General features: G+C 41.1%; 1 protein-coding gene across 5 annotated transcripts in view; it reads left to right on the top strand.

The window, feature by feature from the left end:
• The window catches only part of VPS8 (VPS8 subunit of CORVET complex), a 167,233-nt gene that overhangs the window by 13,243 nt on the left and 129,992 nt on the right, over positions 1–23,998 (top strand). For 4 of the 5 annotated variants that reach the window (XR_012906179.1, XM_075937360.1, XM_075937359.1 and 1 more), the window contains 7 exons: positions 1,036–1,104; positions 1,829–1,959; positions 3,978–4,071; positions 7,614–7,646; positions 9,051–9,105; positions 17,814–17,938; positions 22,819–22,905. Coding sequence is in view for 4 of the 5 variants with exons in the window: in XM_075937360.1 (XP_075793475.1) it covers positions 1,036–1,104; positions 1,829–1,959; positions 3,978–4,071; positions 7,614–7,646; positions 9,051–9,105; positions 17,814–17,938; positions 22,819–22,905 (594 nt within the window). In the remaining variant the exon portion in view is untranslated. Of the gene's footprint in view, positions 1–1,035; positions 1,105–1,828; positions 1,960–3,977; positions 4,072–7,613; positions 7,647–9,050; positions 9,106–15,761; positions 16,389–17,813; positions 17,939–22,818; positions 22,906–23,998 lie in introns of those variants that run through there. The other variant, XM_075937362.1, reaches the window with a different exon arrangement.

Genomic DNA, 23,998 nt, shown 5'->3' with positions numbered 1-23,998 from the left:
CTGGAGCCTCTGGTGAAAGACGCGAGTCTGCAGCACAGCCACAGCCGCAGAAACTTGGGCTCTTCCTGCCCATCGGCCCGCCGCCTGCTCACCGACAGCCTGTCCGCGCCCTGCCTGCGCTCAGCCGCGTGTGGGGGCAGATACTTGTAGCCCAGCATAGTCAGGACCCCCCTCACTTGTGGAGGTTCTCGTCTCATTTAGTCTGGACAGTTGCTGGGCAACGCAACCCCCACTGTACTGACTGGAGGTGAGGGCTCTGTGTGTCCGCATCTCTGCTATCTGTGTTCCCATTGGTACATCTTGAACTAAATTAACTGCTGGCTTTCCCAGAGATGTCTCACAAGTGCCCCCAGGGATATGCATATCACAGTAAAGGAGGTAAACTTCCTTACTATGTGTGTGACCAGTACCTAGCACATCAGGGACCTGATCTCAGTTGGAAACACTAGAGTAGAACCTCTAGTTTACGAAGTAATTGGTGTTTGAGGAGTTAATGAAACAAACAAATAATTGAACAGCCTAACATTACAGTATGTATGGCACACTGGATTGTTTTCTTGTCCCTTCAGACCACTGCAAAGCAATTTAGAGTGCATTGAAGGCATCTGAATGTGAAGTTATATTAGAACCTCAGTTATAAACACCTTGGAAATGGAGGTTGTTCATAACTGAATAGTATGTTATGGTTCTTTCAAAAGCTTACAAATTAACATTGATTTTAATACAGTCCTGAAACTTTACTATGCAGAAGAAAAATGTTGCTCCTCCCCCCCCCCCCTTTTTAAAGTAGTTTAACATGGTACTGTACTGCATTTGCCTTTTTTTGGTCTCGGCCACTCCCTGATCACGTGTGTCTGATTCCAGTTGAGGTGTGTGATTGACTAGTCAGTTTGTTATGATGCTGTTTGAAGTTCTACTGCACATCATACTCCAGTCGATCTCCAGAAAATTGCTAAATACAGTACATTTTGAGTCCCTGTAAAATGTACGTTTGGAAGGTTGAATAAAGAGGCTAAATTTTTTTTTTTTATTTAGATAGACGATAAAGAGTTTGATATTCCCCAGGTTGATACTCCTCCAACATTGGAAAGCATATTAAATGAGGTGAGTGTGTTTTGTCATATATGGCAGGCTTCCAAAATATTGAAACTAGACAGAATTGTTCATATTAATAAATTCTCTCTAAACGGTGATGTCAGAATGGATTATTTAGTTTATTCTGCAGTTGGCAAAATACACACACCAAGTAAACTCTGAACACTGTGATACACTTCAGTTGTGTGTTTTCTACTCAGAAGATGCCATATTTAATATCTAAGATCTATGTTTTCTAAATACTTGTATATTTAGAAAATATTTACAAGTAGGTAGATACACAATTGGGCATACTTATGAAGAAAATACATAGCCACAGAACACTTGGTGTGCAGGTAAATGTTATAAATGGATAAATACAGTTTGATAGTGTGGTGTTTGGGTCACATCAGGTGTGTATTCTAGGCGCTACAAGTGATTGTGAATTTACTACATCCCTTAATAATCTGTTCCAGTCTTTATTTACCTTTAAGAATTGACTTCTTAATTTCCACTTTGAACATAGACTGCACATTCTAGACTCTGACCACAGCATCTTCTGAGGATCAGTCCCTGTCAGATTCCAGCAGTGGGGATCTATACTAGTAATATGGGTATTCCAAGAAAAACAGGTTACCCCTGGATGATCTGAATGTTCAGTGCAAGGAATCATGACCCGAGAACTCCATTAGAGATGAGTCATTTCCAGTCTGTCTTGTCTGTCGTGTTTATCAAATTGTTGCTTTTGTTTCAGACTGATGATGAAGAAGAGTCTTTCATTCTTGAGGATCCCTCTCTATTAAATGTTGATAACATTGACACTCACTCTTATGACACATCATCCTTGGCAAGCTCAGACAGTGGGGACAGGACACACTTGAAAAGGTAACTGATAAGTTGGACAGTTCTCTTCTATACCATCTTTGAGTTAGATGTATCATGAGTATTGGAACTGATGTATCATATTTCACTGAGGACCACATAACTCTGTTTTCTGACACACTTGCGTCTGTTCAATCCATGGGATTAGTATGAAATCCAGTGGGGTAAACTAGAAATGTGGTCTGTTGTTCAAAAGATATTTTGGAGAATCCCGAGCAAAGAAGCATCCAAACTTCTGTGATATATTTTGCATAGTGAAAAGAGCCATTTTTCCCAATAGAAAACTAACCTTTATCTTAGTGGAAAATAACCCACTATTAAGAGGAAAATCCCGCAATATACTGCAGTGCAAACTCTGATAGGATCAAACCTCAGTCCACATGTTAAAAATGGATGATGTGCATAAAAAGTCATTCTGTAACAGGCTGCTTATTCCTAAGGGATCCACGAGACAGAAAGATAGAGGTCTAATATATGCTGCAGTGGGCTGTGGAATTTGTTGCAGAATTATTTTAAGTTTACATAAATTTATCTGTTGTGATTGTAAAGAAGACTTTCCAAATGTGAAGAATGTATTGATGAATTTGTATGCAGACATCCTGAAACAGTGTGTGAGATGATGAGAGCGGTTCCCCCTCTTCAGGGGAGTGTTCTCCTAATCACCGTTTAGAGCACAATATTGTATTGTTGATAAATCAGCAATTAAGCTGGTTAATAGCAGGTGTTCTAGCCACACAATCCCAAACCACTCCTGATTCCTTCTCTGAGGCCAAAAGTTCCAGCTGCCCCCTGACAGTTTGTACGGTGCAGTTGTTAACATACAGGTCAATGGGAAAAATGATAACTTGGGGCAATGTAAAATGATTTGAATGTAAAGTCAAATAAGACACAATGACATACTGATTATTTTCATAGCTAAAACCAAATTTTTTTCAAATTCAGTTTACCCAAAGTGCTGCAGTATTATTTCTAGTTGGTTATACAGAAGTACTGCAGAAACCAGGAGGCTTGGCTTTGCAGGCTTTACGACAACCTTACTTGCAGGGTACGTGGACTTTGGCAATAGCATAGGCTGATGCTATAAAGCCTTAAGATTTTCACAGTAGGAGCCTAACAAAGTCCACATATGTGCTCCTAAACGTGTGGCCTCACTCACAGAAGTGCTGAGCACCTAGGAGTGTCATGCGTCAATAGTTAGTTTGTAGCATTATGAGGCATTTATCAATGGGGCTTTATTAGTACATTATACTATAAATAGAGTTTCATTTTAATAAAATACAATATTTAGCATCTGGAAACGTGCTTGAATTGATCTGTTTATAGGGAAACATTAGTCTCCAGTTTTACTGGTTTTTGGCTGGCTCGGAAACCTCAACTTTCAAATCAAATGAAGCTATTCAACCTTGGAATTCAATAAAGTTTTAAAACAAGTTATAATATAGCACCTATAGTTAAGATTGTTTGGCTGTTTCTATTCTAATCAACGTTCAGTTCCTTGTAATTTCTCAAACTTTCACTATTCAGGCTGAAATTTTACACATCTAATCTCTGCTAATGGATGATTTTTTTTTAAATGAGCAGGAATATTTCAGCCATTTTCCTATGATGTGGGAAAAGAATCATTTGCAACCTTTTGTTAATAGTTCTGACGTTTCAGTGTTTGTGGGGAAACATTTTAAATTGAGAGAATTTCTAAAAGCCCGAAATTAAACTTTTTGGAGGGCTACTAATATTTGGTCAGGGCAGGTTTTGTATTCATTTTCCTTTCATGTGCATCAAAGTTGAATGGATTTCTTCCTTGACATGCAAGTACTTGTGGAATCTGTCTGACAGAATAGGTATAATTTAAGGCAGGGCTCCAAACTTCATTCCATATCATTTGTGAAAATATGTTCCTGACTCTCATTGTAGAGTTTGGATAATGTGTGGGGAATGAGGTTATTGTAACTTTTAGTAACGCTTTCCTGTAATCTTAGATGCTGGGATTTATTCTGAACTAACAGCACTTTTAATTTTTTTAGGAAGAAGAAGCTCCCTGATTCTTTCTCTGTTCATGGATCGGTTATCCGTCTTTCTCTTCTGAAAGGAATTTCTGCCCAAATAGTATCTGCTGCAGTAAGTGTCATTTCTTCTGCAGAAACATTGATCAAGTTACAATGAACAGGAATGAGAATATACGTTGTTAAATACAAACAGTGCCTGCTCTGGTAAGACCTTCATGTGTGGCGTTTACTTAATCAATTTCACACTGTGAGCTCTTAGCTTCAAGTAATATTCAATGCCTGTGAGCTGTACCCCAGAACTTAATGAAGAGGCAAAGCAATGGTGCATTCAGGCAGGATAGTTGGTCTCAACCCCAGCCTCTGGAAGGGAAGTGAGTCACAAAAGAAATGGCTACTAATGAATGCATCTTTATAAAAAAAAAAGTGTAATGATGGAATACAAATCTGTCTTCTAATCACTACATCTAATTATAAAGAAGAGCCAATGAATAAAGTGTCCTAAAATTAAGAAAGATCAAAGAGGGAACTCCCTCATCTCCCAGCCTGTGTCCACAGTAGGCCTGGGTGCCCTGCAGGCTGAGGCTGCTACAACCAAAACACTGGAGCAGCCCGTCTCTGCGGGGCACTCTCGCCCAGCGTTTCCCAAACTATGGGCCGTGGCCGGGAAAAAAATACCGGGCCTCAGCATGGCTGGTAACTGCCGGCAGGGCCAGCCTCAGGCCAATTCGGGCCCCGCGCCCCTGAACCCGGAAGTGCCAGCTGGGTGTCTCCCCCGGTTCTGCCTGGCGCGGCCCCCCCGCGTGTCCTCCCACCCCACCCCCACAGCGTCTCCACCGTGCGCAGCTCCTCCTCATCACCTGCTGCCGCCCATGTGCGGCGTTGCACGTGGGCGGGGAGCACACCCGGGCTTGACGTGATGTCACGGCCGAGATTTTAAAAGTCTTCGGAGGCATGTGGCAGGGTCACGCTGGCTCGGGCGGCTTCCAGCCCCGCAATGTGGAAGGCAGAAGGTAGGGAATGGGCTTGGGTGGAGGCGAGGAGGCGGCGGCGGGCTTGCGCGGAGGAGGAGGAGTGGAAGGAGAAGGGGCTTGGGAGGGGAAGGCACCAAGGGACAGGGTGCAGGAGAGAGAGAGACAAATGCCAGGGGGCCAAGTGCAGGCAATGAGGGAAAGGGCAGGAGGGGAGGTGTCAGTGGGAGGGGGACAGGGTTATGCTGGGAGAGGAGAGGAGAGGGGAAGGGCATTGGGGGCTGGAGGGGGAGGTGCTGGGAGAAGGCTTGAAAGAAGGGGTGGGCATGGGAGAGGTGGAAATGGAGCAAGTGATGTGAGAGGGGCAGGAGGGGATGGGGCAGAGAGTGCTGAGGGGGTGGGTATCAGGGAAAGAGAAAACAAAGGGGGCAGGGGCAGTAAGGGAAGGGGGAGGCACCAGGAGAGTGCAGCGCTAAGGGAAGGTGCAGGTGCCAGGGGATTCTGGGGTGAGGAGGAGGGAAGAGCTGGCCACCGGAAGCAGCACTGGACGGGGGAATCGGGGCAGGCTGGGGAGATTGGAGGGCCGGTGGAAGCAGGGCTGCCGGGGGGGGGGGGGGGGGCGCATGGTTGGGGGCAGGGAGCTGGCCGGAGAAGATGGGGGCGGGGAGAAGAAGCGGCCTCTGGAAGGAGGGCTGGATACAGGCAGTGGGGCTGGCCAAGGGAGATTGAGAGGAGAAGTGGACCTGGATGCCTGGGAGGGGGTTGAGGGAAGTGGGGCTGGCCAGTGGGGAGAGCAGGGGGGAGGAATGGATTGGCCTGAGGGGAGTGGGACTGACCTGGCCATATGTAGATGTTGGGATGCTGCCCCTGTTCCTCCCCTTTCCCCCCCGCATGAGTTAGTCCAGCCTGGGGATTCTATTGTTCCCCCATACACACTGCCCCTCGAGTAGTTGCGAATTGTCTGGCTGGTAGACACACTCATGCAGCCTGAGCACATTTACCAGCCAGGCAGTTTGAAACTACAAACAGATACATCTAATAATAATACAACTTACCTAATGAGAAAATACCAGACATGTTATATGTCTGGTATTTTCTCAGTTTGTTTTTATGTGTTTATATTTTTGGGCTGTAAAAAGTTTGGGAAACCCTGGTCTAACCAGCTTTCTGTCTGTCTTACACTCCATTTATCCAATCCATATTCCTTAACTTGCTGGCAAGAATATTGTGGGTGACCATATCAAAAGCTTTGCTAAAGCTGGCACTGGGGGTTTTGGGAAGACCAGAAACAACTTATTTGAATATTCATCATTTGATTAATGAATATGCAAATATGCAAACAAACATTTCTGGTCCTCCAAAAGTTCGCGAATGGATTTACTGGTCCCTGTGTCAAAAAGTTTGGGAACCCCTGCTCTAGCCCACCACAGTCAGGGGCTACTCCAGTGGTGGCGAGGGGGAAGGCGATAGCCAAGCTGGATTGGACTCTCCGCTTACCCCCCTTAATCCAATTAATTGGTTAAACAATATCCCAATTAAACAGGGTTTTACATATCTACTTTCCATTAGAAAAAAAGTTTATAAACCACTGTTTAACTAAATAGTAGGAAAGTTAGCTGTTGTGTTTACCAAATAAACTTCCCTTACTGTCCTGTGAGTTATTTGCAATGTTTTCTACACACACAAAATCCTTGCAGCACTAGTTTGCTTCATTAAATGGATGATATGGCAACAGTTTATGATGTGATCCCTATCCCTACAAGCCTCATTAGTTAAAATGCATGCCACCACTTTTTTAAAGTCCTAGTTAGACTGACTTCAATCTCACCCTGTAAAGTCAATACTGTGTTTTCTGTACTGCTACACTGACCCAGAGGAAAGGTCTGTCTGAGATCTGGTTTGAAGCTGTTTTGGTGAATCTGAATGTCATGCTGTCTGGGATGGAGTGCGTCTCTCAAAACAGACTGTAAAAGCAAGGCAGACACTGGCAGCAGATTCTTTAGTATTCCATCTAAAGGTTTTATTAGCTGAATAACCAGTCAAGTGAGAGAAGCCTTGAATTGCAAAAGAAGAACTAAAAGGAATTTACTCGTTCTTGTGCATTCGAAAGCAATTGATCATTGTGTGTGGTGACAAACTCAAAACCATGCTCTTTTCTCTCTGCAGATTACTACATCTCTGTTATTATTTGGAATTAGACTGACTCACCTGCGTATAGATTTCTTGCTTTAACCTCCTAGTAACTCTCATTTTTTCTTAGCTAATAAACCTTTAGTTAGAATACTACAGAATTGGCTGCCAGCATTGCTCTGGGATGCAACTCTACCTGGGTGAGTGACTGGTCTCTTGAGAGTGACCTGGAATATTTGTGATTCTTAGTGTAAGTGATAATTTATCATATAGTGCTGCTTGTCTGGATGGCAAGAGACTGGAACATTTAACAGGATTGTCTAAGATTGCCATATTGAAACACTTTAGGAGTTCATATTTGGGACTAGGTTGATAATCTAAGTATAAAACATACTACCAGTTTGAGGTGTCTGCCCACCTGTTAGAGCACTGTTGTATATGGGAAGCAGCACAGAGCTACCCTCCAAATGTGCAGCTGTAATGACTGAACAGAAATGTACATAGGTGAGGAGCCTTGCCTCATTTTACTTTAACAATGACCTTTCTGTCCCTGTAGGACAAAGTGGATGCTGGATTACCGACTGCAATAGTAAGTACTGGAACGTGAGTGACACAAGCTCACATACACACTCCAGATTAGGCCCTAACACTTTCCCCTTGTATATGAGGTAAGAGCTTTGCAAATGTCAGTGGCAAGTTTCTCTTGATATTTCCTCCCTAGAATCATTTCTTAAACTGAAGCAAAGTAATCCTTCATGGTATCTGTCCAATGTCCTTCACCGTCAACTAAACATCAAACTGTAGACTACACGCTGTGGTGGTGTATTTCCCTCGCTATTGGCGAGAGGGAGGCTTTCAGCTGTACACAGCTTTTCTCAAAACTTCCCTCTTACCAACAGATGCTGGTCTAATAAGAATACCGCACACACTGTAAACAGTAAAATATACTGGAAGCCAGTGTGATCAAAAACATTCTATAATTTATTTAAAAAACAACCCTCCCCCCATTTTATTAATGTTCTTTTAACCAGTTACACAATCAAGCTCTCCAACAAGGACATATAATTAAGATTGCCGGGGTTGAGGGATAGGGGAAATCCATTTTAAATAAATGCCATATTTAGACTGCCTGTCTCCTTAGAGAATCTTTGACTTAAGTGTAACCATTCACAAGGGTAGGATGAACCAAAGATGAACTTCTTTCTGAGTAACATTCTAACAATGTTTAAGAAACAAGGGGAATCACTAAAACCCTGATATGCTATTTACAGAAGAAACAGGAAGTGTCCACTGTGTGTGTGGATGCATGCATGCCTACTAAAGCTTGAACTTATTGGTTCCTAGTTTTCAAGCCTTTTTTTAACCTACAGTGTACAAAGCTTTATAGCAGAAGATATTGATATATCTTTACATATTAGCTGTGCTCCTGACTTTGGGGCACTTAAAGCCTTATCCAACTCTTTGTTGAAATTGTTGGCAAATTTTTTCTGTCATTTGAACTGGGCACTCTTTTGAGGTTCAGATAATTGTTGAGGGTGCACTCAAACTGTGATCCTTGGATATGAAAAATAGGGAGTGCTCTGCTGTGCCAGATAACAGGAGCAATACTAACCTTGCATAAAGGAAATCAACTTAGTTTGTGTGTTCATCACCATGGCAGATGAGTGAATTGAACTTGAAACAGTGTGGGGGGAAAATACAATGTTGTGCACAGATTGAGGAATGATTAGGTTGGTGACAGTCGTTGAGATGTAAAATTATACCTTATTAGTTTTGTGATGGGTGGTTGATACAGATACTTTAGATTGTGTATGTTACTTGTCTGTGGTAAGCTTGCTCTACTGTACCTTGCTGTCTGTCACGTTCTAAAATGGTTTACCTCTCTGCTGATTAACTTTGGCTAGCAGCGTTAGATGCTGACTGTGCTTAAAATCATGGATTTGGTGGCAGTTTGACATTTCAAAATTTGAACTCTTTTCCATGTTCTGTCCAGGCAGCATCAAGTCTGATAGCGGTGGGGACTTCCCATGGTTTGGCATTAATTTTTGGTAAGTTAAAATATCCTTTTGGTACCTCTCTTATTCAAAGTCCATTGTGAAATTCATATTTTAAATTAGGCTACATTTTTAATATTCAGTTTACATATTTAAAATAAAACTAATTTCAGTAAAGAACTATAAATATATAATATCATAAACATGACACAACAATCACTAAAGAGAATTGTTGCAAGTGTGCATTCTGTCATTTGTCCTTCCACTTTATAACAAGTTATGTAAGATTGATAAGAGGTCACTTGACAAATCCCATAAGCCTTCTGCAATATTTCCTATCTTCTAGGCAGTTGTTATAGAAGTATCTCATACTTAAGCCAAAATGAGGAATTCACTTTAACAGAATATTAAGGCAATATAAACAAGAGCATAAATTTGTCACGTAATGTTTCATCTTGTTACTAGGATTTCTCCTAACTTTTCAAAGCATAGGTTCCTTGTTATCAGATCAAACCCTGACTTAAATGTTAGTAGGACCTGCTGAGTCTAACAATGTAATATGTTTGTCAACGATTACAGTTGCTGATTTATAATCTTCTTATAGGACTGACTCTCAAGGTGAACAAAATCTATTAAATATTCTGGACTAACGATAAATAAAATTTGAACAATATTTGGTCCTACTTGTTATCCGCTCACTTAAATATAAATGGTAGCTAAAAATCAAATTTACATGATATGTTTTAAAGAGGGTGCTACTTCTTGAGGCTGGCAGAAACAGTAGCACATAGTGCTCTGGGCTCTGAATCCTATCAACCATGTCACTATTCCTTCCTATGGAAATTAGGGTGTGTTGTTTTAAGGTATTTGCACAAGATGTCTGGTGACTAGAGCACAGGACTGGAAAGCTTTTATGTAAAACAACAACTCTTACCCTACTACTGTCAAATTAGCTTACAGGGGGAGGAGAAATTGAAGGAGATTGCTCAGGAGAGATTTTCGTGTCCCCCTTTATAGAAATATGGGGATTGCCATGCATGATCTAGACTAGTGGTTTCCCTATAGTCAGTTTCCAGTTGTATTCAGAGACAGTACAAGAAATGTCACAGTGGAAAAATTTGTCCATGAGAGGAAGTTTCTTCCTAACTCCTGTCAGTGGTAGATGGCCAATCTCTTTTGAATGGTGCAAGGTGTCCTCTACCTTGTAGAAATGTGATTGATAGGCTAATTATGCATTGTGTTAAAAGCAAATACATTTTTATCCTGTTCAAACTTTGTCCTTGATATCATTGAGTGACTTCTCATTCTGTTATGTATGATAAATAAAGAACTGTGCCTGTTTTTTCTCTCTATCTATTCCCTCTCACTTGTTTCCTCAAAAGAATTCACATCGTTTTCTCCTCATATAACTATAATTTTTATGTTCTCCTAGTTGATAATTTTCTTTAAAATCTTAGAAGTGCAGGTAAATATAGTGATAACAGCCCGCCAGGGACTAATCCTGGCAGGCCTCCGGTTTTGTTTTGTTTTTAATTGCCCACCCTTGGATTAATCGCTTTGTTTTATACCCCATCTGTAGCTTTGTCATTGAGATATACCTACCTTACGGAGGTGGTGAGAGGCTTAACGTCAGTGTTTTGTAAAGTTGGAAGTTTAGTCAGAGTTCAGACTAGAACTTGTGAATCCTGACTCCCAGCCTTGTGCTTATTCCCGTACTGTGTGTGTGGCGTCTAGCACAATGAACTCCCTTCTGGATTGGCCTGTAGACACTTCTGTAATAAACAGTCCCTTTGGGTTATTTATTTCTCAATTATCAGAGGGGTAGCCGTGTTAGTCTGAATCTGCAATAGCGACGAGGAGTCCTGTGGCACCTTATAGACTAACTGAAGTGTAGGAGCATAAGCTTTCGTGGGCAAAGACCCACTTAGGCATCTGACGAAGTGGGTCTTTGCCCACAAAAGCTTATGCTCCTACACTTCAGTTAGTCTATAAGGTGCCACAGGACTCCTCGTCGCTTTATTTCTCAATGATGTTTATGTAAATAAGAAATTTCTTACCAGATTATTACTGGAATCTTTGAGTAGTTTGGTTTTAAAAAAATGACACGAAATAATGAAAACCCCACACCCCAGATGGGTCAGCTAGTCTGGACTTGAAAGCATCACTGAACTTGGGGGAGGGGGTTTTGTATGTGGCATGGGAAGGGCCTTTATGAGGTCTCAGATAAGAGCCCCAGTTACTTCTGCAGTGAAGCCATAATCATTCAGAAAATACTAATAGAAATGTAGCTGTGTTAGTCTGGTGTAGCTGAAGCAAAATACAGGACTATGTAGCACTTTAAAGACTAACAAGATGGTTTATTAGATGATGAACTTTCGTGGGCCAGACCCACTTCCTCAGATCAAATAGTGGAAGAAAATAGTCACAACCATATATACCAAAGGATACAATTTTAAAAAAAATGAACACATATGAAAAGGACAAATCACATTTCAGAACAGGAGAGGGATGCGGGGGGGAGGGGGGGAGGAAGGTAAGTGTCTGTGAATTAATTATATTAGAGGTGGGGAGAGTTAGATGTCTGTGAGCTAATGGTATTAGAGGTGATAATTGGGGAAGCTATCTTGATAATGGGTAAGATAGTTTGAGTCTTTGTTCATTCCTTCCCGGAGAGTGTCGAATTTTAACATGAATGACAGTTCAGAGGATTCCCTTTCAAGTGCAGATGTAAAAGGTCTTTGTAGCAGAATGCAGGTGGTTAAGTCATTGAGAGAGTGTCCTTTCTGGTTGAAATGGCAAGAAACTGTTTTTTCTTTGTGATCTTGTCTGATATCTCTTTTGATCACAAAGAAAAAACAGTTTCTTGCCATTTCAACCAGAAAGGACACTCTCTCAATGACTTAACCACCTGCATTCTGCTACAAAGACCTTTTACATCTGCACTTGAAAGGGAATCCTCTGAACTGTCATTCATGTTAAAATTCGACACTCTCCGGGAAGGAATGAACAAAGGCTCAAACTATCTTACCCATTATCAAGATAGCTTCCCCAATTATCACCTCTAATACCATTAGCTCACAGACATCCAACTCTCCCCACCTCTAATATAAATAATTCACAGACACTTACCTTCCTCCCCCCCCCCCCCCCCCCCCCCCCCCCCCGCATCCCTCTCCTGTTCTGAAATGTGATTTGTCCTTTTCATATATGTTCATTTTTTTTTAAATTGTATCCTTTGGTGTATATATGGTTGTGACTATTTATTTTCTTCCACTATTTGATCTGAGGAAGTGGGTCTGGCCCACGAAAGCTCATCATCTAATAAACCATCTTGTTAGTCTTTAAAGTGCTACATAGTCCTGTATTTTGCTTCAGAAAATACTGTGATTGTATAGGGGGTTGAATTTATTATCTCACATAATTCACTGTCAGACTATTTATTTTTACTCTTTATCTTTATTCTGATGTATTTTTACTCTTGCTTCTGTATGGCTCCTTACCATGGCGAAGGAAACAGGCTTTTCACAATTATCTAAGACTTAAGAGCACAAGTTCCAGTCAGTGTTCATGGGGCTGATGCTCCTAAATTACTTAGAAAAATCCTGTCTCAGGACTTTAAACAATCAAATTGTGGATTAAAAATTTCTCCTTTCTTTATGTTCCATCCTATGTAGTCACAAAATGAAAGTTACAAATGTTCTTTCAATTACTGTTTTTCCGTTATATTTCCTGTCTTTGCTGTTCACCGTGACTGATGAAATCTGGCATACACACTTCTGCAGTAGCAATTCTCCATATTTAATTCCTTTTCTGTTGTAAAATAATTGCCAACCATCCTTCTTGCTTTCTCTCTTCCCATCCTTCCATTTTTTTAAAATAAATGAAACAAGCTCTACCAGCAGAATTTAGAGGCTCAAGTTCTTTCGTTAGCTTCTCTGCTAGTATGTCTGTTACTTCTGTTTTCATTTTCTTCTGTTGTATTTATTTGATTCTTCTCTCTCTTTCCCTGTGGACTGAAAAGGAAAAGGTATAGTAATATTGGATTGTGCATGTACTTTGCATGAATGACGTGTCTTACCTGTCTTACTGTGCTGTTTTGAATGCTGATATGCCAGATTACCCTATGTTGCAGTTCGGGGTCTGTGTAGGGTTGGCAGGTGTCTGGTTTTCGCCCGGACAGTCCATTATTTCTGGCCCCGTCCGGTAAAAGAAAAACAGAAAATACATGTAAGATGTCCGGTATTTTCTGTTGGATGGAAGGCTGGTGGGGACATTGTTCCCCTGCTGCGTCTGGCACAGGTGGGGGGGAGCAAGGATTCTTAAAAGCATCTGGCAAGCCTAGGTCATAGAGCTGGGCTCTTTTGCTGGCTAGTGGAGCGTACTGCCTACTGTACTAGCAATCTTATTTTTGAGGGTCTGAAGTTTTTTGGGGAGTTGGCCTCCAGGAACAATAAAAAAAGAAAAGCCCACGTGGTGTTTGTGGCTCTTTCTTTAATGCAGGCTACCTGCTTCGGCCACTTCTCCTGGAGCAAGGCAAAAGAGAAAGCTTCTACGCGGCCTGGGCCTGACTTCTCCCTGCAAGCAGCTAGTGGTAGCATTTTAATGGTGAAGCCTGGTTGCTCCTTCTGTCATGAGATTGCAGCTCTATCACCTCTTCAGAGAGGAAGGAAACCTAGAACTCTCCACCACCTAACAGTTTCTATCAGCCCTTTAAAGGAGCAGCCTGCAGCAACAGCTGTTGCAGTTGACATTCCTTCTAATACCCCTTAGGCATAGGACTCTTCCAAGGAAGAGGACTGTGGAATAGTAGCTTCTGCTGTGGATAGTTGCATGTGGCTGAATCCTTAAGGGAACTGCAGCACTGTTTAGATAGCTGGGGGAGAACCTGAGCTAGCAGCTTGCTTACCCAGAGTATACTGTTGTCTTGCTGGTACAGTGCTGCGGTATTGACGGCAGGCACAGGCTTAAGCTGTATTACAGGTTTAGCACTAGAATTGTAGCAAATGGTGGCCCAATAGGGAGCCACTGTGCCTCTTCAGGGTGAGACCCTAATCTACAGTTTACTAGCTCTCAGGTAGTTCTAATTGAAGGTGGTGGTAGACCTAGGGTTGCCAGATGGTTTCAGGAAAAAATACCGAACCAGAAAAAAAAAAGGACCCAGAAAATTAAGAACCCCCCCCCCCAAAAAAACCCCAGTGTGGTCCCTTTAAAAAAACGTGTGGTGAGGCTTTTTGGCCCTAACAGGCTGCTAGCGGTCGCCTGCCATCTTGCCTCCCTGCGCGGGGCCTGACATTTCCCCTGTGGAACCCGGTAAGCACTAGGGTTGTCAGGCTGCCTCCGTATTGAGCTGGACAACCCAGGATTTTCACCTCCTGGCTTGGGGGAGAGGGGGAGGGAGAGAAATCAGAAAGAACTGGACATTTTAGGTGTCTGGTATTTTCTGAATTTTACCGGACAGGTGGTGAAAATACCGAACTGTCCAATTCAATACCAGACACCTGGCAACCCTAGGAAGAACCCAAGTCTAACAGTGGTGCTGCTGTGATCTTCCTTAACAGTTTAAGAGGAGAGCGTTAGCAAAGTACTCAGTTGTGTTAATCTCTGTTACTGGTCAGAGGAGTCCTCCATAGTCAGCTGATGGAACTAACTCTCCATTTCCCTCTTCCTGTCCTGGTGGTGTAAGATGTGATTTGCCAAATGTATTAATTAACTCAGTTTTCATAGGTAATTTATTCACTCATTCCTTTTCAGTAAGCTAATGTAGACCAGTCAGAATATAACTTCTGCTTCATATCAAGAACTGCTGTGTTCTGCTCAGAATGAGTTGTTTCCATATGTTGTATTTTCTAATTTAGGGGAACAAGGGTTCCCCTCTTCTCATGTTTTTAACAGCACTCTCTTTGTGTTGTCTCCACACTTCAAAGATCTTTTATATGCAAAACATCTTGAGACTTTCAGGTTTTGGAATTTTTATTACTACGTTAGTAACCAATGGAAACCTGTTTACAGTATCTGTGAAGTCATCAAAACTCTGCGGTGCTTCTCTATGGGCCAGTGTAACCTATTCTGTTCCATTATTAATGGTTTCTTGTATCACCCCTCACTGCTGTAGTATCCAAACTTCTTACAGAAATATATTTAGTCGATTAATGCTTGTCACATGTGGCTTGTTCCTCCTCTTACCTTGAATGTGCAGAGGAGTAGTGTTTTCTTTTGTAAATATCCACACTCTTTGATAGACAAGATGTGAGAGGTAGTATCTTTTGTTGGACCAGGTTCTGTTGGTGAGAGAGATGATTTCAAGCTTAAAAAGCACACTGCTCTGTATAAAGCAGGCAGGTCAAGGTAGTGAGCTTTGCACTTGGATTGAAAGGTGCTAGGTTTGTCCTGGTCTCTGGTTCCTGTGGAAGTTTAATCCACCGCCTCTGATCAGTCTCCAAGAAATGTGTCCTGCACAGACAGCTGACATAGAACAGCTCTGTCCCTTCTCACACTGGTGTGTCTTTTGGGCTAGTCCTCAGTTGTGTCAAGTAACGTTTCTGCTATGCATTTTTATTTACTTAATCAGTCCATTAGACAATGATATAGTCACTTGAGTCAAAAGTCTTCCAAACATCTTAGTTTGGCTAAAAACAGCGAGGAGTCCTGTGGCACCTTCAATACTAACAGACTTATTTGTATGTAAGCTTTTGTGGGTCATAACCACTTTGTCAGATGTATGGAGTCTTTTTTCTACTCTATGCATCTGATGAAGTAGTTTTGACCCATGAAAGCTTATACACAAAAGTCTTTAAGGTGCCATAGGACTTCTCAGTTTTTTTATAGATACAGACTAACATGACCATTCCTCTGAGACTTAGCTTGATTAAACTCTAATGAAACAGCTTTATACATTTTGAATAGTTTGTACGATTTCCTGCACCTGTTGGTCTCACTTAGTTCCCCTGTACAGGAGTTTGAAACATACTAGCAATGTCCAGTAGGGGTTGCTCATGCATCTTGTCCCCCTCTCACCAGAGGGCATAAAGGGACGCTACTCAGTTCTTTCCAACCTCTTAGGCAACGAGTAGAAAAGCGGCGTGTCCATTCATAGTAAGCCTGATGCGTAGAGTTTAATTAAAGAGTTGGTAGATAACTTGTTTGCTAGTTAATTGGCTTACAGTTAATAGTTATTGTACTTGTTACTGTTTGTTAGCTCACTGGCTGTCTGCCATCAGCTGCTGCCTGTAACAGAGGATTTGAGCCTTGTCTCTTCTATGGGGGCATCATTCCTGTGATACCCATGATGGATGTTTTTACAGTTTGGGTGAAGAATGTATCCTTGCTAAGTGAGATTTGTAAGTTCTTGAACTGCACGCAAAAGAAGAGATGTCCAGACTTTTTACTTGTGGGAAAACTCCACGAGAGCTCATTGGCTACATAGTGCAGCCCTGATAGAAAGGCTTCTGTTTTCATAACTTGTGTCTCTAATGCTGTGTATCTGGAAATGTGACCCTTAATTCTGGAGCAACTAACAGGACAAAAGAGATTGAGAGAGTCTGGGACCTCTGCTGTCTGAGAACTCTAAGGTACTTCTACACAGCAGGTCTCCGTCTGAGTAAACAGACTTGAGTTGACACTGAGGGGCTAAAAATAGTTTTCAGCTGTAATTCAGCATAGATCTTCTACATTAATGATGTAAAGCTAGCTAATAAGATACTTTATAGCTAGATTGATAAAGAGCTACTGTGGAAGACTTCAGTTGGTGGTAATACCCTGATGATATTACTTACAAAAGTGATTGATTGTTAAATGGGAGATCAGTGTCTAAAAATTCCAAATGAACTGGATTGGTAATAAACCAAATGAACTGGATTGCTCTTTTTATAATCTCCTAGACTTAAGTCAGCAAAGACCATCATGATCATCTAGTCTGACCTTCTGCATCAGTTTCTTTTGTTGGCAAAATTGCAGCCTCCATGTAGTAAAGGATTTTTGTGTTAGCTTTTGGAGAAGCTGTAATATTCACTTCAAAAACAGATACAACACAAATTACTCAACAAGTTTAAAAAACTAGAGGCTGCAGTTTTCCTCCTAACTGGCAGGTTGTTACTACAATTAAAGTAGGAAGGAACAGCCTGTTTTGAGCTGATAGGAACAGAATAACATCAGTCTCTCCCATTTCAACTCCAGGAGGAATTGCACTTCATTTTTCACAAGTAACTAGTCTATCCAGGTAAATGTAATGTTTCAAGTTGGGATTTATTATCTTCCTTGTTAGATGGCGTGCAGAAATGTTAAAAGAAAGCAAGCTATCTGACACCCGACAGGAGGATTCTAGGGAGGAAAAGAGTAGTCTGTGCCAGGAACAATGCCATTGCTCCAGGAGACTGGACACAAGTTCCTTTATTCTCACTCCTTCCAATCTGTTGTTAGAAAGTAAAAGGTTTTTTAAAATCCTCAACAGCAACCACAAAAGAGTAATTTAAAGTGTTGTTAAATATTGCCCGTATTTAAAAAAAATCAAAATTATTTTTATCTAGTTAATAAAACCCCCTCTCCAAACACTGTGTTCTTATTAAAGTAATCTAATAAATCATGAGAGACTTTACCCTTCTCTTTTCTGGCTTAGACCCTGCTCTTAAATTCTTATATGTGCACTTAACATTAAGCATGTGAGCAGTATTCATACTCTAAATGAAGCATGTGCATAAGTATTTGCAGGACTGAGCCTTTATTTTAATCATTATATTGTTTATCATCACCATTTTCTTTTTGTTTAGATCCAAACCAGGCTCTTCGGCTTTGTCTCGGGAGCACTGCTGTTGGGGCCCAGTATGGGGCCATCTCAGCTCTCAGTATCAACAATGACTGTTCAAGATTACTGTGTGGCTTTGCAAAAGGACAGGTAATTTAATGTAATTTAATAGGAGTAAGAAGGTTAAGGAATGGTGGTGGTTTGAAGGACAACAGTTTCTCTTAGTGCTGCATGCATGTCTACCAACATCTCTTCCCAGCCAGCTAGTTGATATAAGTTTAAGCCTTTCCTGCTTCATTTGGGTATTATCTAGGAAATATATGCACCACTTAGTTCTCCGTTATTTTAAGAGTTAGAATTTGAGTAGCTCACATTTGAATTTTTGCACAAAGTTTGGGGCTGCTTAGGTATAGTTTGGCGTACAGGAAGCCCTGGCCGTTTGCAGAGCCTATGTTCTTGAGTATCAGAGGGGTAGCCGTGTTAGTCTGAATCTGCAAAAGCGGCGAGGAGTCCTGTGGCACCTTATAGACTAACTGAAGTGTTGGAGCATAAGCTTTCGTGGGCAAAGACCCACTTCGTCAGATGCATGTAGTGGAAATTTCCAGAGGTGGGTATAAATTTATATTATTTAACAAAGTGGGTCTTTGCCCACGAAAGCTTATGCTTCAACGCTTTGGTTAGTCTAGAAGGTGCCACAGGACTCCTCGCCACTTATGTTCTTAAGGTAACCACAAATGGCAAAATCCATGAATACTGAGGGCAGGCTGGGTTGGTCCCATCACAAAACAACCACATTTTTCCACCCACTTCTCATTTCTGACAGTGACCGCATACTACAATTATGTTGAGTCGTGATTATTATGATATTTATATCTCTGATGGTGTCACAGTATCATCTTCTCACTGAAACTTCCTGCTACTGTATGGCTCCATTACTAGAGTATGCTGAAAAAGCTTCATCATGCTGCATCACATGCTTAGGTTGGTGGGGCGCTTTGTGAATATGCGAAACTGAAGATAGCAAAACCACAAATGGTGAGGGATTTCTGTACTGCAATGAAGCCATAGGTCCAAAGAGTCTCAAACTTTGGGGACAGAGGATTTGGATTTAATGTTGCGGTTTGGGTTTAGCTATCTAGTCTTAGGCCTGGTCTACCCTGGGGCTACGTCTACACTGGCAGCTCCTTGCGCAAGAACAACTGTTCTTGCACAAACTTGCCGGGTGTCTATACTACACGCGCATTCTTGCGCAAGTAAATTTACAGTCTAACTTCGGAAAACAGGGCTTCTTCTGGAAAAGTTATTCCTCTCCCCACGAGGAATAAGCCCTCTTGCGCAAGAGGGCAGTGTAGACAGGCAACATGAATTTCTTGCGCAAGAAACCCCGATGGCTAAAATGGCCATCAAAGCTTTCTTGCGCAAGAGAACGTCTACGTTGCCATAGACGCTCTTGCGCAAAAGCCCATCTCTTACACAAAAGCACATGCTAGTGTAGACGCACTCTTGTGGAAGACTTTTTGCACAAGAACTCTTCCGCAAAACAGTTCTTGTGCAAGAAGCTGCTAGTGTAGACGTAGCCTGGGAGATTAGACAAGTCACAAACTTCCATGAAAGTGGCCTTAAACATATGGAAGTTTTGTAGCCACTGTTGATGGTTCCACAGCTCTATCACTATGTGGTCCTACTAGGCTGTGCTTGTCTGACACTAGAATTCGCGTTTCACTGTGTCCGGAGGATCGAATGCCGGCAGCACTTGCCAGTCACTCTACTCAAGTGCTTCACAGGGTATGTTCATGGTCTCCTGAGATTCTTCCTTGTTCTGGCAGACCAAGAGTATATACACACTCTGGATATACTCCAGCATAGGGCACTCCATGGTTAATATGTTTGCCATGAAGCTATAATGCTCTGTGGGCTCAACAATGGGTTCCTTGCTTACCTTGCCGTGGTGTCTGTGTGGATAACCGGGGGAGGACACAAAAACACTTTGCTGTTGCTTTAAGCAGGGGAAAGGGAGAAGACAAGTGCATTATGGAATGCTGACTACATGTTCCTAGAACCACCTGTGGTGACAGTATCCACCCTATGGGGGATGTGCTACTTCAAATTGCATCAGATTCTTTCACAGAGTTGAGACGTGCACAGTCAGCTTCACAAAATTGGGTGCTAAAAAAAAATCAATCTTTATGAAATTCGACCTTATCTCTATTTAGACAAGGCTTTAAAGAAAGGAATCCCTAGATGAGTATTATGCCAAGTTATGAAATAAAAAATTCAAGGGGATTAAAAATTGTATCCGATGTAATTTGTAGGCATGTTCTTCCCAGAATATGTAAGAGAAAAGGTGGGTGAAGTAATATCTTTTATTAGACCAATTTCTGTTGGTGAGAGATGAGCTTTCTCTTGTCTCTCACCAACAGAAGTTGGTCCAATAAAGAGATTACCTTGCTGACCTTCTCTCTCAGGGAGATAATGTTGTTCTGATATGAAACTTAAGATAAGCAACCTTTTTTCCATAACCTCAAAGGTGTCCTCTTCTATCTTTGTTTCCTTTTTGCTTTTTCACCACATACTGTTCACTCTTTTTTTTTTTTTTTTTATTGCTTCAGAAGAAATCTGCCTCTGATAATAGTGTCCTTACTCTGTTATCTTATTTTCTTCATTATTCTCTCCTGGGATTGATGGAGCAGAAGGGAGGAAGCAGGGTAGTAGTATTAAATTGTGAGTGTAGTAAAGTAAATGCATTCCCTCAATATTTGTCCTGTACACACTTTGATTAGCTGTGGCTGAGGTGCTTGCTTTTAAGACCAGTTTTGTAAATAAAAATTGGAGACAGGAGTTTCTTCCAAGGTAGGAAGATGCTTGAAAACAGAGTCAAGATCTGGTGAGTTTTTGTACAATACCCTGCTGTGGGGAAACTTGAACACTGCCTCCGTTTGCCTTTCCCGTATTTCTTATTTATGCAGTAAGCTTAGGCAAAACTGAGGGCAGTAACATGGAACAAAGTCTTCTGTTTCCTTGGTCTCAGCACACACCTCATCCACATCCATTTAGCATGTTTTTAAATTCTTACTTGCAAATAAGTTGTTATTATTATAATAATAATAAAGGGTAAAAGTACATACAAGCTGTGCTCAGAATTGTAGCTTTCTAATGTCTTGGAACTTCTAGATATATTGATAGTTAAGTTCTGTAGCAGCATTACACATTTCCTTGTCACTCTAGCTAGTTGCAGCTACCTGAGCATTTTTATTTTACACCGATTTTTCTCAATCTGTTCACTACTGGAAGGTGAGAAGGCTTTTTTAGTTTGAGTAAAAACTGTTTAATTGGAGAACAAGGGCAAAATAATTTCTCATTTTTTTTTTAAAGGTTTGTTTTTTATTTCCATTTCCACAATAGCTAAAGTTAGAAAATTGAAATGTAGCAGGGAGGTTAGCAAAGGGAATACAAGATCTTTTGCGAGTTTGGAAACTGGTTTTGATTAATCTATTATAAATCTATGAAAATCGCACTTCACATTTTCAGTTTTATATGTCTAAAATTATTTATGTACAATCGGAGGAGACCAACTTATGGCACATGCACACTGGAATACTGCTGCATCTTTGTGATATTTTAAGATATGAATGGGATTCCATAGGGTGTCCTTTTATTTGTTCTACTGAAAACGTTTTGTACCCAGTGCACAAGTAAGTCAGTGAGGCCAATTTAGAGGAAACTCTCTTTAAGTCTGGAAAAGCCAATACTGTGTTGATCCTCTAGCCAAACAATTCCTTGCCAGAGGAGGCTGTGAAGGCTAGGACTATAATAGAGTTTAAAGAGAAGCTGGATAAATTCATGGAGGTTAGGTCCATAAAAGGCTATTAGCCAGGGGATAAAATGGTGTCCTTGGCCTCTGTTTGTCAGAGGCTGGAGAGGGATGGCAGGAGACAAATCGCTTGATCATTGTCTTCGGTCCACCCTCTCTGGGGCACCTGGTGCTGGCCACTGTCGGTAGACAGGATACTGGGCTAGATGGACCTTTGGTCTGACCCAGTACGGCCGTTCTTATGTAGGTCATGGTATTGCTCAATAATAGCAGTAACATTTACATGATGATCATATGGTAAAGCGCTCAGAAGTTGGGGATCTATAGAAGTTTGATTGGAGTACACTCAACCTTCATTCTTGTCTCTTGTGTGCGTGCGTTACAAAGCCGTCTTCAATTACCGGGGGCCAGCCTGAAACTGTGGAACACAGTCCCATAGGATTTGCCCCTCACCACACTTCTTTAACTTTACCGTCACAATACAGTGCAGCATGCGGAAACAAAATTTAAATTAACTTGCAGTTTTCTTTGAGTGGACAGAGATGAGATTGGGGGCGATGGGGACACCTTTCAGATGCTAACGTGTCACTTAGTGCAGGGAGAGTGATTGGATATCCTAGTGATGGGCTTGGTATAAGAACCTGAAGAGGCTAGAATGATAAACTTCAAAAAACAACAAATAGCCTGGTAGCACTTTATAGACTAACAAAACATGTATATGGTATCCTGAGCTTCCGTGGGCACAGCCCACTTCTTCAGATGACCAGAGTTTTGTCAACAGGTCTGACTATCCAGAACAGTGATCAGTAGTAGATACTACACATAGATATGTAATGTTGTAGAAGAAATTGTATGAACTATTGCACCATTTGAAAAATGGTATATTGTAGGTAATTAGTGTATTTTATGCAATACCAAATAAATGGATAATGTGATGAGGGCTAGGTTTTATTGGAAGTTCAGAGAGCTTCTATAAAGAATAGCTTATTCATAACTCTGTGGATTGGGTTTTTTTTCTAGGTTGTGCATGGACAAGCAAGATAAAGTGTATGCCAAATCAATTTAGAAACAAATCATCACATCACCTTCATATGATGATCTGAGATTAGAACTTTCTTGAACTGGGAAACTTGTCTGTTTGTTAATGGAGAACACCTTGTTTCAGTTTGCACAATTGATAATGAAAGCTTGCACTGAAGAAAATTAACTTTCTTTGCAGATTACTATGTGGGATCTTGCCAGTGGGAAACTTTTAAGGTCTATAACAGATGCTCATCCCCCAGGAACAGCAATTTTACATATCAAGGTATTAAGCATTCTGTGTTATTATATAGCTTATTAAATCCCAGTAGTTAATAGGTTATTTGTCTTGATGCAGGTGGATCTCAAAGTGGCTTTGCAAAGGAGATTATCTTTAAAAGCATCTTGAGATCTGCCCATTAAAATATATTTAAGCATTAATACCATTTTATCTAGGAGTGTGTAATATGGATGCAGATCTTCTTTCTATGCCGTAATATCACCTTACAAGTGTATGGCATTATCTAAATTTATTTTTGAAGTTACTGAATAGAACAAGACCAGGACAGATCCCTGTAGGACTCCACTCAATGTGTTTTACCAAGCTTGATTATGAACCATTAATAACGATGTCTGTGTGTTTCATCAAGTGCTGCTAACTTGATGACATCTAACTTGTCTCAGTAATCCTTAATTTGTTCTCCCCCTATTTTCAGCCTAAGATCCTACTCCATTTACACTAATGTGAATTGTTAGTCATCTTAGAATCACAGAGCTGGAAGAGATCTCAGAAGGTCATCAAGTCCAGCCCTCTGCCCAAGGCAGGACCAATCCCAACTACATCCTGTGCTATATCTAGTCACTGCTAACTATTTTGGTGAAAACCAAAACACAAAAGGCATTTCATGCTTTTGCTATTGCTGCATTATCTTTTTTTCTTCCTCTCTAACTAATGGGCCTAACCTGTCCTTGGTCTTTCTCTTGTTTCTAACTAATTTAACTGTTTAGCGCCTTGGCCTATCTTATTTTCTCCTTATATGCTTGAGATATTATTTATATTCATCCTTTGATCCAGTGTCTGCTTTTTGTATGATTTTTTTTTTTTTTAGTTTTAGGTTGTTGAAGATCTCCTGGTTGAGTTAGGGCAGTTTTTTACTATACTTCCTATCTTTCCTACTCATTGGGATAGCTTGCTCTTCTGCCCTTAATAATTTATCTACCAAATCTTTGATTTTGCTGAAGTCTGCCTTGTTGAAGTCCACTTTCTTTATTCTGCTGTTTTCCTTCCTTTCATTCCTTAGAATAATTAGCTGCTCATTTCTTGATCACTTTCATCTAAGTTGCTTTCCACCTTCAAAATTTCATCCAGTTCCTCCCTG

The sequence above is a fragment of the Pelodiscus sinensis genome, chromosome 10, assembly GCF_049634645.1.
Source record: "Pelodiscus sinensis isolate JC-2024 chromosome 10, ASM4963464v1, whole genome shotgun sequence".
Classification (NCBI taxonomy): domain Eukaryota; kingdom Metazoa; phylum Chordata; order Testudines; family Trionychidae; genus Pelodiscus; species Pelodiscus sinensis.
This window is presented reverse-complemented; position numbering and strand designations above follow the sequence as displayed.